Raw genomic sequence first — 19,109 nt, forward strand, 5'->3', positions numbered from 1 at the left:
TCACTTGGAAATTTCTATATATTTAATGGTATAAAGCAGATGGTCGTAACGGCTTAAAAATATTACCACTTGTCGATATAATTTCAAAAGATCGTCGCTTAACATAATCGCAAAAGAAAGGAATATATACTGCACGTTTGCGGAGACGCGATGCAGACATTATAATACATATATTTGAATACTATATAACCGTCAAGTCTCCCTCTGTCTTGCAACATTCGAACTGTCTCGCCGAGTTAAACAAATACTCATCAACATTAAATGCTCTACGGTGTCAGTGAATCATCTTGTCAGTTCCTATTTCCCGGCGGGTGGCTTAATCGAATTTTCCGAATCATGTTTTCATTATTTTCAGTCTCATCCGGTGAAAATAAACACACATACAGACCTCGGTATAATAATGTATAATACTACTGAAACTTAAGTCGCGGCGTGTCTACATTGTTTGCAGTAGACGTAGTTACCGTGTTTGCACTTGTATTATACACTCGTACATTGGATCACATAATTTCCAAAACGGTAACTCTTACTTTTCAAATGTCTAAGTTGGGTACACAAATTGACAAGGTAATCACGCAATTAAGTACGGCAAACATTTTCGATTTTCATTCGTATTATAATTCCTCGGGATTCATGCAAAATATTTAATACGTAAATAATTATACAAATTATATGTTTCTTCGTCGTCAATACTTAGTAGATAGGTACGCGACAGTATAATATTTTCTTTATTTCCGACACTAATTAATAATATTATTTATAATCTTGTTAATGTTAATTTGTACTTAGGAGAAATTCAATGGGGAGGAAAAGATGAATTTGAAATTTATCAATAATATAACGATTATTTTGTTTTTATGGAATATAAATAGTTCTAACTACAGATCTACTGAAAAATACATTTACGTTTTGACAACCGAGTTAATGCTCTAAGTTATTTATATTGGTTTCCAGACTTTCTACGCCATGCCCGATGAAAAGATTTATATAATATTATTATTGTTGTTGTTTGCAATCAAATGCCTCCTTTCGTATATATTTCTAATTGTGTATTTCAAATGGAATTACTTGTTCTAACGTTTGAATGTTTTTCTTTAATGTTGTATTTCAAGTTAAATCATTATATGGTTTTCGGAACAACAACCATGAATTAATCTAATTCAATAGTAAAATGATTATTTTCAACCATCTTTTTTGTTTTACGATTTATAAAATTATTCTATGCACTAAGTGCACGTAGTTAATACTAGAATATTAATCTCAGTACTTACTTCCATTATGCATTACTTATAATAATAGGCACGCATTTAATAATTTTAGTTTAACTATACATGTGTAATAGCCTATTAAATTAAATTAAAAACAAATATCAGTAATTTCATTTATGTATATTTGTCTATACCTTCTCTATAGACTCGAGTTATGTTTGTAGATAAATTGTTCAATTATTAAAGGTTGCTATTTATAGTGGCTCACATATTTCTAAAGCACCTATATAACGTTTTATTAGGTGTTCAAGAGTGTATCGTGTTCTTTTAAAAATACAATTTTCCCATGCATTTAATATGCTTTAATTATTGTAATGAATCAAAAATAAGCCTGGCCGTGGCTATTGATGAAACTTTACCTTATAATAATATATTAAACTATAGATGTTTTAGTTAGGTATTTTTAAAAATAAATGACAAGACTAGGAGTGTCGACTTTCCTTTGCCTAGTCGTTTATTGTTTATTAACGCCTATATATTATTACGATTTGTCGGGATCGTGAATACAGATTTATGAATGTTATTTACCTTACACTTTTTTATGTTACACCTGAGTCTGCGTTGTCTTACTCAATAATGATATATTTAATCTGGATGAATAATTAAATATCAATATATTCTCTTACCTGGTAATCGTCGTGGACAAGATGATTAACAAGATCTAAACGAATACTTCGGTATTGAAAAAGATGTTTTAAAATGAAGTCAAAATAACAATGATTTTGCTTTGAATATTAATTTATAACTTTACAACAAGAAAAATATCAATGATAGTATTTAAGTTAAATAAGTTTGTGCTTAATAAGTAAGACGGTGTAGAGTTTCGCTGAACTGACTGTTTGATGGAGGCAGGCTATGCTGCTGAGATCCGACTCAGCTGATGGAAGCAGACTGATTTTGAGAGTTGAAATGGGGGCTCTACTTATAGTATTGACCTTTTAACTTGTTGTTCCATAGTGAATTGTTATTGCTTATTTTTAAATTGGTTTAATCAAAATATGTTTTTGGACATTTAATTATATTAAGGTTCACGGGTACAGATATATTAAGTTTTAATAGTGATGACATTTAATAGTGTTATGATGATATCGTATCATGAAGCTGTGTAGGCGTAATGATGTAGATATCATTGCATTATATAAATAAGTATGTATAAGAACAAGTAAGGTGCAATGAAATATAATTTGAGCTATTCATGAAGTGATAGTATTTTATAATGTCTTAATATAATGCTTTTACCTAATGTACATTGTACAACACAAAATGTTATATTATTGATATGTATTATTATTATTTAATATAATACATATATAAAACATATTTATTTTAGTTTATCAGTCATACAATTTTACACAACAATTTAGATTTTTATTTCATTACGTATATTTTATCGGAGTAGCAAGCCTACTTTTTAAAATTACAACAAAAAGCGTCATACCTGAAATGGCGTAACATTGATTTGTCCACAACTCCCGATGACAAAAATAAATATAGGAACGCTTAAATAATATAACATGTACTTACTTCCATTTCTTTATAAAATAAATGTAAAATATTTACCACACAATTCTCGTTTATTTATTTAGGTCGTTTATTATTTTAAATTCAGCAGTTTGGGGTAAAAAAAAAAAAAATACTGAGCTGTATTCCATGCCAATTAAAATAATAATACAGCATATGTGGTGAGATGAAAAATAATTCTAATTATAAATCAACAGAAAAAGAGGAAAAAATCTCGTACGCCCGACGACTTTTGAGGTGGTTTCGAACGGTAATGGTCCTTTCGGCACATATTCACTCTCTCTTTCTCTCTCTCTCTATCCATTTCATATTTTTATCTGTCCACGACTCGTTTACTCTCATTCCGTACTCGGTTAATGTTGGCCCACTCGAGATGGGATTGGGTTAAAACGTTCACCCGCGACGACTCAAGTGGCTCAATGCGGTCTAAAAATGCGGCGGCAGAAAATATTCACAGTTGTCGTCGGCTACCCGCCATAGACGTGACCCGGAAAACGGTTCGCCGAGAATCGCGATATATTATATTATTATACGAGCACGAAAAATCCAAACCACGGTGGCAATAGTGTCCGTAGACTTAATTTCGACACCAAAAACAACGCCAATAGATGTGTTGTAAATAATAGGACTAGAGACTCAATGGCTAAAAAACATTAAAATATGCATATGTTTAAGCCCTGAAAATTAATAAAATGTGCTAAAAAAGATGCTAAGTTTCTCTAACGAAAAAAATAAATGTATCATAATATTAAAAAACGAGCTGTTTTACCTAAATAAAAAGTGTGATTTTTTTTCAATATATAAATATATTAAAACATAAAATCTGTAATATACATTAATGATACAATCAATATTAGCACTAATATAATAATAAAGATGCATGTTGATTTATCAAAGATACTATACGGCAAACAAGCACTTCGGCTATGTTGTTATTTTTAAACTATAAAATGGGCTAGTTTGAATACAAATTGTAAAATGAATTCGATATGGATTTCGAATGTTTAACTGAATACATAACTCACACAGATCCATTACGCACATAGTTGTTTCATATCTTTCCGTAGGTTAGGTCTAATCACAAGTATCGTAGAAATCGCCACAAGCCATATACCTACACGTCATGCAAACCAATAAGATTACACTTAGAAATCTTTCACGATATATTGACACGGGACCGAATCATATAATATTTATACGCCATATCGATAGGCTTCATATTTCAAACGCATTTGATTTCAGTAGAGATAATTAATGTTCTACTGCTGAGAACCCAAAATCGAATCAAATACTCGTAATAACGTTAATGTGATTTTCTAAATTATATGGTATGTAATAATTATTATGAGACGAATACATGTGTACGTGTGGAGAGAAAACCTCTACTGTTTTTATATAATACTGTCAAATGAAAATTGTTGGCACAATGATGATAACAATATAATATAAAACAGTAAATTAGTGATTAATTAATCAAAATATTTTCTCAAATTATCAATACTAGCTGTTAAGCTACACTGTATTTTGACAAGTCATGATGAAACTTTTACATAGAACTCGTAGTTTATACTATTATGCGAATAACACAACACAATTGTTGTATGTCCTTAGAAGAAATAAATTCAAATACTTTCTTTCTTAATGAAAGAAGACTTCGAGAGAACGAAATGATAATAATACACGCAAACAAAGAAATGCTTTAACAACGTTGAAAGGTGAGTATTCAAAATTCGATAAATTATATCTGAGAATTCTTAAATGAAGCGCGTTTTAGTTTAATAGTAATACAATCTACTTGAGTAATTATATAACATTTTAACATTTACAACGTGTTGGATAATAAATTAATTTGTAAAAATATTAAATTGATATTTTTTAATATTTAAAAAATATTTATAGTACGATAAATCCCTGAAACGTTTTGAGTATAATATATTTTATAACATTATAATCATATTGGCTGCTATACGAAGGAGTACCGACGGGTTTATGGATTTTGAAAACAACTTTAAGAATAATAATAATAAAAAATTATACGAAATAATATCTAGAGCGATATGCCCGTCGAAAAACTTGACGTGTTCGCACGAGAAACCTGTGATTATTTATTACCGAGTATTTTTTTATTTTGGATTTCAAAATTGGCTCTTTCACTATTAATATAAAAAAGAAAATAACCAACCCCGACATATATACACATGTGCACCAAGCGCATTTATTAATATGTTTTGTATGTCGTAATGTGTGTTTTTCGTTGTCTCAAATGAAAAGAAAAATACATTATTCGCCCAAAGATAATAATTTTATTTATTATTTAATCAAAACAAAGCTAATCTTCAGATACATAAATGTATATATTATATTTTTATACTTTGTATAAACATGATTTCTTGTGAATCTGATCTATGATGTAATGGCGCATATTTCAACACGTACAATTATACGTATTGTAGAGTTCTAACGGAAAATATGAGATGAATCACGATAGAGTAATAAATTGTCGACTAGGAACTGTCTTAAATTTTAATGTATATTTATCAATGCATGATACATATTAATATTATTTTATGTATTATAATTTAACACGCAGATTTATATTGTTAAAAATATTAAAAGAATTGTTCCAAAGTTTAACCATAACTGTATAATGAAAAACACATTGTATGCCAAGATTTTATTTCATTGAATTAAACGATTTAAGAAAACAATGATGATAATTACTGTTTAGGGAAATAAAGTAAAAGCTAATATATTAATATTTTTTTTACTTTGATTATTGAATTATACTTAACTTTTAACTAGCAATGATGGATTTTTTTTTTTTTAATGAATATTTTGAATTTTACTGAAATTAAACAAAAATTTAAAAAAGTGTTTTAATTAAAACTAGATTTTTATTATAGAAGTCAACATAACGTCGTAATACTTATTCGTTAACTTTTTCTTTTGAGAAGCCATTTTATTTATTTATTTATTTATTTTTTTATGCAATTTATAAAATATTATATTTTCACAATAATTTTTCTGCCGTGGATAAATTTAATAAACAAGTTATTTTTTAAATAATTCCAATTGTGATAATGGTGTTTCGACGTTTCGTTAAATATATATAAAAAAAAGCTGATTGTTATTAGGTACAAAAAACAAAACAAAATAATTAAATAAAACATGAAGTTTATATGAACGATTATTCATAAATAAAAACTTTCTATAATTTTTTTAAGCCATAATGAGTGCCTGAATTATCAAAATGATGATGAGGAGCGATAGGTAAATTATACCCCTTGATAATTTATGGCTTTCTAAATCATGCTTATCAACGTTTTGGTGGGTTGTTGGTAGTTTTTTTTGCTTTACATATAAGGTAACCACAGAAAAAAATCAAATAATTACCTTTTTCAAATAATGACTTTACTCGAGTTACAAACAGTCGTAGAGTTTTCTGAATTATTTGAAGGTCTCTTTTGTCTGAATAAGTGTTCAAAGAAAAATATATTAAAATTATAATGATTATTCGATTATTGTCACGTACAAGTAAAAAAAAAAAATACATTGTAAACCAGTAAACTCAATATATTCTTAAATTTTTTATAAATGTGCAAGATGCATAGTTAATATTACTACGACATTAAAATGTATTTTGAACGCCTTTGTATATTTATTAATCAAAACCGACATTTTGTCTACAATTAATATAGATTATTTTATTTTTGTTTGTATTCATAATTTAGGTGAAATAATTTGAATTATGGCGGATAATAAATGTTCGTTATTGATAAAAAAAAAAAAAAATAATTACGAGTATAATAATAATATTTAAATTAAGTAGTTATAGAATATATTAAAATGTATAATAAATCCGTGCATGTACAATATAACTTAACAAACTCAAAATAAAATCATAACTGCAGATACAAAACGGCATAATGTATATTTACGGTGCAATATGTACTTATGATAATATTTATATTAGTCGGGGTTGGAGTAACGTCACGGGTGGGTAGCGAAATATTTGGTCCATGCACTCGTCTATAAATTAATTAACTAATTGAAAACTGTTAAACTCATTAAATTTATGCCAATACAAAACTAACCAATTTTTTCCCTCAGACAGGTTATATTTAGTTCGATTCAATACGATTCACTATCGAATAACATTAATAACATACTCACCGTAGACTGGAATAAACTAAATTGTAAAGGTATAGTTGGTAAAATATTATAATATTAAATTATTATACCGCACAGTGTTCAGTCATCAGAAATGCAATAGTCATTATTCAATAATGTTATTAATGAAGAAAAAAAAGCAGCTATGATAAAATATGTAAAGTTCAAGAATAACACGTTAGCGAATATTATACGATACTAAATAATAGATTTCGAATTTTTTTGATTTCGTGCTACGGCAAAATTATGACATACCTAGTACCTACACACGTACGCTATTCGATAAAATATAGAACATACACGGATAGTCCATTACGATATTTATTTTATTATTTATCATTTGAATGCATGTAAAATATTTAGATAGTAATATATTAATATAATTAAAATATAAAATAAAATAATATTGTAAATTCGTCGATAAAACAATTTAATATTATGATGTAACAATAACAACAAGTCCAGCGAGGTTCGGAAGATCGCAAATAATAATAATAATAATATTATAATAATCGGAAACGACCCGAGTGTTTAAATCTACCTCGTTCCGTTACAATATAAATTTGGCTGAACAACGAACAGATAAAAAAAAAAAATAAGTAAAAAGCCACCGACGATATTAGATGGGCTGTAGTCCGGTCGAACAGCCACGTCGTAGAATCGCGAGTGCACCTATAACGTTATATATTGTATACTATACACATTATATATTATTATTATTATTATTATTATACAACAAACGCGCAACATCCCATTGGCCGAAGGGTGTTGGTTTTCGATATGATTATTTATAACGGGCCGGACTGTATATCACACGGCAGTTTATCAACGGATTTGGATATTATTTTACCAGCGATTCAATATTATATTATTACTATTATTATTGGTGTAGGTACCTATTATTTAACCTCCGAAACGTCGACGGTGACCGATATAATAATTTATCGCGATCCGTTTATCAGGCCGATCGGTCGGCTTGCTTTTGGAAATAATTACTATATACGATACACATATAATATACTCGTGTATATATATATATATTATATATTAAATATATAATGTACATAGTATGTTGTGCGCCGCCCGATAGGTGCAGTATAATAATGTGGTTGCGGTGGCGGTCGATTCGGTTGTTTGGCAAAATGCTGAGTCTATATATTATTAATAGTATTATTATTATTATTTTAATGCGATCTGTATTTACCCGAGAGTGCGCGTATTATCCAAAATGGTTGTCGACGAGATTGGTTTTTATTAAGTATCCGAATACCGCGCCAAATCGGTGGGGGAGAGGTGGTGGAGCTAGACCAAAATTAGTGAGAATATCGTTTCACTAAGTCGAAATAAAAATTAGATTTTGAGTGGAATCAGTGGTAGAAGTTGTAGTTTTGAGTTATAAAGTTGAATTATATTATTTTGCAATCTGTACAGACGTTATTTTTGATAATAATTATGTTTATTACACTATTGCAAAATACAGAAAAAATCACAGAGAAATTTATATTTAAATTAGAATCACTTTTTAATAAATACATGGAATAATAATACCTAAAGTTTTGTCTCTTATTAAATAGCCCAATAGCCTCATACTAATTTTATTTTCAAGATTTTAACATACAATATTAGTACACTACGTTTGTTAAATGATCTTCTTTTGGAATTATTTAGCTAAGGAATACGCAAGCACGTTGTTAAAGTTAAAAGCCCGTGTTTATGCGTTTGATTTATATAGTTTATGGTTTTTATTCTATTATTCATTTTACAAGTAGTAATATCAAATCAGCCTAGCTGTTATTAACCTATAGCGAAATCAAAATTAAAACTTTAACATACACACACGTTTTAAAAAATACAAAATAACTGTACTTTTTTTTGTATATTAATACAATATTAATTTTATTGTACAATATTTTATATCAGTTAACAAGTTATATCAATAGAATAATTCGAATGTCATACGTTGTACGGTATATTTCTAAGGTAAATATTATCCATCACCTGGTCACCATTACTTCAGATAATAATACATTTGGCCAATCCGACTGCGTAACTATTGATAAAATCTACCAACGACTACGAATATCCATAAATTAATTATTTTTATTTTAATCCACCGAGTTACCTCCGAAGGAAAAATAGTATATGCGTGCGAGCGGTTGACAGTCACAAGTTGTCGCCACGATATAGTCGTTATATCCGATTAGGTATTAGAAAGCTTAAAAAAATAAAAAATTCATCGACCCCGTGACATTATCCGACCGGAAACAGATCCATTCGACCATGGGGCGTGAATGAATGATCCCAGAATTCTGCACACACACACACACACACAACATGTATGCATGTATGCTGTATATTATACATATTATGCACGCAACAGGACATTGTTCCAGTCAAGCGAAATAACACTCACGAGGCCCAATGACACGCGTGTGATGTGCTAAACTAAGTTTAATAAATTATTTTTAGTCTGAAAGTTGATCGAGAGTAAAATATATCGTAAATATATCGTTTTTTATTTTAATTTCTACAGTCTTCTAAAGTCTTATGTAATTATTATAAAGAATAGAAAAATTTTTCGTAATATTATTATGAAAATTTAATATTGGCTTAATACTTATTACTAAAATTCAATACATCGTTATTTTTATTAGGACAAATTATCGATTTTACTGCCAAATCAATAGGTAGTAAATTAAGAAATTTTCATTTAATAAATAAATATTTATTTTAATATTTTCATATTAAGTACATATAGAATACTAATATGATTGGTATTTATTTTGTCAGGCTACGTCTATAACGAATACAAGCCATCAATAAAACGATGAATTTGATATTTCACCACTTGATTGAACTTTTTGTACCAAAATTATACGCAAACAATAGTTTAATTTATGTTGTTGTAAGCCAAGCATTTTTTTATTATCACTACGTTGAATTTTAATATCTATTGTTCCTACTATCTTCAACAGAATTATATAAGTTTATACTTTCAATAGTGTTAATATAGCAAAAGTAAATTTCTTGGTTGTGATTCTGTAAAAATATGGTAAGTAACACGGTATTTCGAATAGGCAATTTTGGTACATGTGGTTAGAAAATTATCCTTTTGGTTACACCGGATCTTATAATTTTTTACAATAGTAAAATAATTAATACTCAATGTTTTTTAACCTACAATGGAGATATACAACTTGAGTACATAACTATTTTAGGTCCTTTCCTGATAATTAACGTATAAATACAGCTTAATACATCAAAGTATTATAATATTATAAGTGAGTAAGACGTACATATACAAACGCTTGAATTAGCATGTGCAAAACGACTGAATGCAATTCCAGAGACTATAGAGAATGATATATTTATGCTTATTTTACATATGCATAATATTTATTGGTTATTGTGCTATAAAATGGTCCTATCAATTTAAATTTTAATAATTTATCATTTATTATTTTTTGACAATAACAAATGACTGATAACAATGGAATATGTTTGTTCAAATTATTTTTCATATTTATTTTTTTTTTTTTATTTTTTTAGTAAAAAAACATGAACTTCTAACATTTTTTCCTTCCAAATATATTTGTCCACATTCGTATTTTTCTGTGGAATAACTTAACATATTTTTTTGAATAACAAATGATCATCAATATTTCTAAGAAAATGAATATTTTTTATCAAAAAAAAAAAAATATTGAATTAATATTAAAAACAGTTTTAACATCCATTATGAAGTTTTATAAACTTGTAAAGTGAATATTCATCTACACATAACATGTATTTTTTGACCTTAAAAAAGTCGATGCAGATATTTTAAAACCTAATCGTACGATATTCATCGCTATGTTATAGATTATAATTTTAGAAGTTATAAGCTTTAAGTTTGAAAAACAAAATGAATGAGTCAATAATAGAGCTAATGGCAGCAGTAGTCAATAGATTTCATAGTACCCCAAGAACTATAGAGTGGTTGACAATTATTCTTGTGGTAGTAGGGAGTTCACGTAGTTCAAACATTTTGCAACTGATTGAGACTTTAATTTAACTTTGTCTAACTTTATCAAGTTCTAATTATGCTAAAAGCAGTGGATTATCTGAAAAGACCGTTTGAACTTTGAAAATCAATGATTGAGAAGGCTAGATATGAAAAAAAAATAAATGAATATTTACGACTGTATTTTGTTGCCTAACTTTGGAAACAGCTAATAAGTTCAATAGCTGATCATAATTTCGATAACCATCAGTGATTTTGGAGAATAGTTCAATAATATTAATAATATTGATAATAACGGTGGAATCGAAATTATAATAATACTTAGTGCAAATTAGTAATATTAATCTTATAGATTTTAAACTTCAAAAACTAAGAATAAATGCACGATGATATGGGCTTACAAACAAATCGTAAAAAAAATAGTAAAAATATAAGCAAGAATCGAATTTATTACAAATAGAGAATATTATAATAAAAAAGATATAAATAAATCGATTATTTTTTAAAAAACAAAATAAATCAAGTGCGATTATTTTCATATTTGTGATAATAGTTTTAAAATACAAAACCCCAGGAATTAGAAAACAATTAACAGACTAAATCGTAAGACATAAATGAATTATGACTTCATATTATTATGGTTAAACAAGAGTAGATTTATACATACAATTAATTATTTATTTATAAAATACAATAAATTATTGTATAGTATACTATATAGGACTTTTAGTTAGGGAATGCGGACCTGGCGGTGCGGCGATGACATCACCTTACGTGCGAGGAATTTAAGATTGAATTGTGTTATGCTTCCAATGTGTTCATCGGTGATATAAATATATATACATGCTAATTTTAATTTATTTGATTAGTTTAATGAGATTTCTGTCGTAATTTGCTCTACTAGAGTGTACACTTTATAATATTCCGTCGCTGAAAACGTACACTAACCCTTTGTGACGGCTAGGCACGTACAAAAAAAAAAAAAAATGTCAAATACAAAATTTTCCTACACACGATGGCTGGAAAAGAAAGGGGAATGTTTAATAAACAAGTCAATAAACAAATTTTAATACTTAACTGCGTAAGGTCATACTAGTATGTTGTATACATGGAATTAAATGTTATTTAAAAAAAAAAGGGTTTTAACCCTTCACACCAAATCCTGTAAACATGCCTAGATTTAGCTTGGCCTAAACGATCACAGAAAAGCTGACATTTTTCTGATATGCAAATTTGCATGGCACTGCTATGAATTTCACTGAAGTTAAACATCGTAAACAAAGTGATAGCGGATTTGGAAAAAAATGGAATTAGGCGTAGCCGTGAGCTTCTGATAGGAAATATTAACATATTAACATCTTATGACCATAAATATTATTCTTTGAAATATATTAAAAAAAAAAAAAAACAATAATACCTTCCCTTCCCAATCAAGCTATGTATATTATTATTAATTTATAAATAATAATTAATAAGTGAATTGTATCGAAGAGTTAACAAAATATGTTAACTTTAATTAAATATATAAATTCATTAATGTAATGTAAATTGTTAATTTATAAACGTATAGAAAATACTATTCGTGCAGTTGTACACTACACATGTGATGATTAAGTTTCTATAACATTCTTGTGTATGTCAAATACATCGTTTAAAAATGTAACGAGTTGTAAGCTTCGTGAAAAAATAATTTTTACATCACAGCAGTTTCAGAGTAATTTTTGGGGTTTCATTGAAATAAAATAATTATATTATTTCATCTCAAATAGTACTACACGTCAATATACATAAATAAAACAATAACAATTTAGATAAAACATTATATTAATATTATTATTATCTCATGCACAACTGTAAAAGCACAGTGATGGTTATGATGGTAAAGGTGTTCTCTGGGGATTCGGTTTTTTAATAATATATATTTTTTTTCATATGTCTACATTTTTTTTTTTTTTTATGACCAGAGTAGTGAGTTTTTGTTTCCCGTGAGACCTCGTGAATACAATAATTAATTTTTTCAGCCTCCCACCTACTGACCATCAAAAACACAAGCAAATAGGTAAACATAGATTACACACTCGTCTGTAGTTGTCATAATGCAACTTTCACCGAAATCCGGGGGCAGTCGTACACTGTTTTGAATCAATATCCATATTTTTATTAATGAATTCGAACGCAAACGTCTATGAGATAGTCGATTTTTTTGTTCACGAGATCTTTCTCGCACGTTCGTGTTGCGGTCTATCAGTAGTGTCGGACGGACGTAAGCAATTCATCGGGTGTGTTAAATTACATGCCGCACAACCATCGTCCGTACCACTTACGCGTATCATGCATATCGATTCAAAATTATATAATTAATTACCTCCGCTTGCGATGCACGTGATATCGACCGTCACACCTTCCTTGTACGGCCCGAGTATGTAATGCGGTATGTGATCGCCTTTTTCGTTCAGCACGCTCAGCCGGTCCGGGGGCACTGTAAACACAAATTTGTGACACGCAAACCGTTAATAACGCCATAATTAATTAGTATTTGTGCCGTGGAAAATTAACCCAAACCCAGTGTATAAAGACAGATGCCGTTCGTTAAATGTATGTCAATATTGTTGATCCGTATAAAAAATATAAGACGAAAATGCCGTATTTATTTAAATACATATAAAATATGAAACTAAAAATATACGTAAGTATCCATTTACAATTTAATTGTAATACTCGCGTATATTATGCCTGGCTGCGATTCGATATCATTGCGAAAACTCGAGATCCACGGTTCAATGCGATTGAGCCGTTCAATGTTTGGTAAGAGACAACTTTCTAGACCATTTGTTCTTTTGAAATGAAAGTTGATAGAATGAAATAAAAACTTTTTTTAATACTGGGTATTATCTTATGTAAATCACAAACTCATTTTTATCGTGACCGTAAAATTTTACAGGAACGGTTGAAAGAATCGTTTTGTTTTTATTCGAGAGATTCCATATATTTCATCCATAAAGTAAAATGATGATTAATTTCTTTTTCAATATACAAATAAGTATCTAATTATTAATTTCAGTAAAATGACACTGTTTGAATTTGATTATGATACATCCTACATAATATTTAGTATCCTATACAATTTTTGAGGGATATAATATAATACATGCATGTCTCGTGCGAATATTTGGTGTCCAATTATTGTTTATCTTATTTTTTTTATTATTATTTTTTTTTTTTTTTTTTTGAACGGGCTAGACCCTTTTTCGTGAATGTATAATCAATATATAATTAATTTATTACATTAACAATATTAAACTTGACATTTTTTATAAAATTAATATTGGGAAAGTATAAATATTAATAAACTTTACAGTATCTGAATAATCGTAAACATAACAAATATACCTAAGGCTTCTCGTAGAAATGCAGGTCATTTGCTAAATAATTGGTTAAACGCTGAGGCGGGCGCTCTCAACCAGCTTCGCTAGACAAGTTTGGACGATTATGTTTATAGCTCTATACTTCTACAATATACCCCCTAGGGAATATTCCCGGTGAAACGGCTCATTGATAAAAATGTCATGATCACACACATACAAATACAATTAATGAACGGTAACTTGTGACCTGCTCTGTACATATATATCATACATGTTTATAATGTATACGTAAGAGCAATTATAATATAATATATAACGTCTTATCGTTGTCAACGATGACAATATACGATGCATACTTTATTATATATCTAATTAGAATGGAGTACGGTGCCAACCGTAAAACATACAATACATAATAATATATAGACCTAAATTATGCATATTGCGAATAATGCTTTATTTAGTATTTCGGGAGCGTATGAGACGAACACGTTTCCGAGAAATCTCATAACGTCCGTGTTTAAACATTAATGACGATCTATAGTAGATTTAAACGAACAGTGTATACGTGCATGACGTGATATAAATTTTCGTGTCGAATTCGACGGAAAATATAATTTTTTTTTTTTAAGACGATTGTACGTGGTGGCATCTTGTGTGTGTGGTCAACAGTGATGTGTATATAATATATGACCAACCGATAACAGTAGTTTACAAAGTTACACTCGAGAATAAATCTAACGGAAAAAAACAACAACAAAAACACCACGTCACCCATAAATGTTTTATCGCCTGGCAGTTTTTCATATTCCGAAAGCGTTCGAGTATACACGTATATAATGTGGTGTGTAGTGTACTGGTTTACAGCCGGAGATGCGTCGGGAAAATGTTCTTTTGATTCGACTTCCAAACAACCGACGTTATAAATATTGTTTATCCGAACGGGCCGGCGGTGCAATGGGCGAGCGCACATACCAACACTGCCGGCGAGGATATTTCGGCTCGTTTTCGGGGCGCCACCGTTGTTGATATTTTTTTTTTTTATTATTGTTTTGTTTAGTATTTTTTTTTTTTTTTTTTCACGAGCGGTGTGGCGTTAGCGCGAAAAGAGGAAGTCGAAAACGATCGACGCCACAGCTGCCCTCGATCGGCGAGTGTGTGGTGCGTGTGTGTATATAAGGGTAGGAATGAGCTATATACATATATGAGTTCCGACGGGATGAATTACCGTTAAGCTTATATTAACGTGTGCGTATCACACCGTGAGCTATGCTATATTATCCTAACTAAAAATAATTATAACATTGATAATATATATATTACACGTATATCAAATCATAAACGTTTGTAATAAAAATAAATAGTCACTTTAGAATATTTGGACAGCATAAGTTGTAAGCGTTATAACTTATATACGCCATGTTATGTTTATTTAATCGGCGGGATTCTACAGCAATTGTATTTTTTTAGCGTAAAATAAAGTGAGTCAGCCAAAACGTAATTTAGTGCTTTATTTATATCATCGACACGTATACAACTGGTGTATCAAAATCGATGTTTACCGTAATATGTTTTTCTTTTGATTTACCCGTTAAGAGAAATTTGTTCAGTTTCGCCAAGCTCTTCGTATAGATATTAATGCATCATACATTTTACGATAGAAGTTTGTTAAGACATGCATCTAACTGACCGTGTTTGTACGATTTGTATCTGATAGTGTCTGATATCGTCAAAAATTTCGAGAATTTTAGAGTGGAAATAAAATACCTATCTGACGACCCTGTACGGGGTTATAAGGGTTAACGGCATAAACACGAGTGATGTGAACATGGTTAAGACGAAATAAAAACATGCACTCTGTAAACCTACTAGGACGCACACACAACGTCTAGCCGATGATAAATGCGAAACTTGTCGAAGCATCGGCGGCTACATTGAGCACCTTAGACCTCGCGCACTATCACACCTGTTCGGCCAAAATTTGGTATAGCCGAGCGTATAGATATATACAATATACATAATATATTTCTTCTACTTTTGTTAGGTTTTCGCCGCCGTACTTTTTGAGTCCATAAATTTCAGACTCGGGCGCGCGCAAACGATCGGGAGCAGGGGAAAAACAATTATCTCCACCGATAGAGGTAAATGGAAAATCTACGGCTTAGCCCGAAACGAGTTTTCACTCGGTAACGGTATTTTATTTTAAACCTTTTTCACTGGGTCGTAAAATACCGATGAGGTTTCACACACGGGTTTGAAAGGTGAGTAAGGGAGAGAAAGAGAGAGACAGGAAAAAAAGAAAAAAAACAATGTGTACGCTATACGTAAGAGGAGGAACGTGTGTCGACCGGGTATGTGGTTTGCCCGGTCATAAGGTCAAATGTATCGAAAACGGCTTCAGCCTAAAATTCTCAATAAGAAACGGTTTGTAAAAAAAAAAAATTAGGAATCATATATTTTCTGAATAGTAAGTTTGAATATGTATATTGTAATTGACTAGTTGATTGGTTTGCTAAAAATGATGTGATAAATCACACGCCACAACCTAACAATATGGTTCCAAACGAAGGAAACGAGTACAAATTTCTAAGGCTATTAATGTGTCATTGTACTTAATACATTAATTTAAGTTTTTTCTTAATTTGGAAGTTTGAACTAAGACAAAGTGTCTGAAATATCATGGATAAATTATAATAATAAAATACAATAAAATAATGTGAATATGTCCGAAATATAAATAGTTTAACATTAGCCAAACTCTTTTGAAAATTTCATTATAAAAACATTAGGTATGGTATGGGTAATTTATTAAAAAAAAGTTTTATACTTTTACAGCCTTTTGAAAATCAAAAAATTATCTTAAATCGTTAAAAACGTTATTATTTTATTGTTATAGTATGCGACTTATTCAAAGCTTTAACGTCAATTGCTTAAAAAAAATATGAAATGCACAATATATCTAAAAAAGTAAGGATTCATGACAATCGTTTCATGAAAAAAATTGACTCACTCTTCTAAATTGTACTCATCTAAGATCTAACGGATGAATTTAACTTATAGCCGATCCATCGCGTTATTGTATTTAGTCAACCTATATAATTTTATAACAAGATTTATTATTATTTTTGTTGATTTGGCATCATTTAGAAAATTAATTTTCTTTTTTATCATTTATAGTTAATACCATTCTTATTTCTCATTTAAGTTAGTGAATTATCCATTTATCATGCTCACATAAATTAAAGTTAGTTTTTTTTTTTTTTTTAAATAATACCAAAAATATTTCAATATTTGACTGTGGTAAACTACATTATGTTATTATGTAAGAATATAATTATTATCAAGTACTAAAATTACAACATTTAATACTAAACAACAATAGTATCTAACATATATAATAAGTCACTGTTAAGGTTATGTAAATTCCAATACCTTTAATAGCAACATGACAAAAATTCTCGGAATGGCCAGTAATTAAAAAAAAAAAAAAAACAATTTTCTAGGAACAATTTATACATATTAATTACTATGTTAGTTAATGGCATATTTCAATTTAATAATATAATATATATTTACTAAATATAATAAATTACATAGTTTAAAACATAATTTATAAAAAATGAATAATAAAAACAAAACATTTAATAAAAATGAAGTGTGCATTTGTGAACATTTTTACTGGACTTGTATAATGTACCTGTACAATTATTTATCATAAAAAAATAGTTATTAATTAAATTTGAATAATGCTTAATCAACTATATATGCAAATATACGTACACGTAATATTGTAAGTATTTAATTATTTAAAATATTTATTTTCATTTTTATTAAGTAGTTAAAATTATTTGTGATATGCTAAACTTTTTTTTTTAAGTAGAAGGTTTAAAAACTTAATTTATTCAAATGATTGATCATTTTAATATTATTTTTGTATGTACCAATACAATTGTCCCAAAACTTTACTATTTATAAAGCTTTTACTCAACTAAAAATACCCAGTAATGTTATTAAAATGTCATTGTATAATTATTTTGGATATACCATGTATAGATATTTTAGATATGAATATAAAATATTAAGTTTGAATTTGAGAACAATATGACGCTAATAGATAGCTTACAATTGTATATATTATCCACATGGCATGCTTATAATTTACCTACTTCAGAATCAGAGTTTAGTTGGTTGTTATAAGACATGAAACCACAACGTTGTAGCTAAACCATATAATTATAATTATAACTACCAACCAAAGACACAATACAATATTTGTAAAAAATACCTTACTTATTATCTTAATAAACAATGTTGTGACGGTTAATTTTATGGGACCACTTAATTCACTATTTAATATTTGTTCGGGTACGGATAGTCAAATACATTTTTTTTATCTAATTTTTAACTTAAAATTATAAAAATGCTAATATTAGAAACAAAATTACACTATCAATGTAATGTTTTGATACGTCTTTGTATAGTCTTTCTATGAATTTTCTAGAGTGTCAACCCTACCCAAAGTAATTTCAACGTAACTGGCTGCAGTTACCATACCATAACCGGATAAACCTAATATAATATAATATATCGTATTATAATCTTTATATTAATGTATATGATTGTATAAGTCACAATTGCCTATCTAATATTTGAGTGACGGTTCAAAACGGTTTTTATTGATAAAACTATGACTGTTGATAAAAAAAAAAAAAAACCCAAGACGGGAGAACTTGTCAATCAATTATTATATATATATACTAAAAAACGGGAATTGAAACGGAG

General features: G+C 28.8%; 1 protein-coding gene across 1 annotated transcript in view; it reads right to left on the minus strand.

Moving 5' to 3' along the window:
* LOC113556221 (nephrin-like) overlaps positions 1–19,109 on the minus strand; it is a 414,201-nt gene that overhangs the window by 119,461 nt on the left and 275,631 nt on the right. The window contains exon 4 of the mRNA XM_026961043.1: positions 13,328–13,441. Coding sequence (XP_026816844.1) covers positions 13,328–13,441 — 114 coding nt within the window. The remainder of the gene's footprint in view (positions 1–13,327; positions 13,442–19,109) is intronic.

The sequence above is a fragment of the Rhopalosiphum maidis genome, chromosome 3, assembly GCF_003676215.2.
Source record: "Rhopalosiphum maidis isolate BTI-1 chromosome 3, ASM367621v3, whole genome shotgun sequence".
NCBI classification, from domain to species: Eukaryota; Metazoa; Arthropoda; class Insecta; order Hemiptera; family Aphididae; genus Rhopalosiphum; species Rhopalosiphum maidis.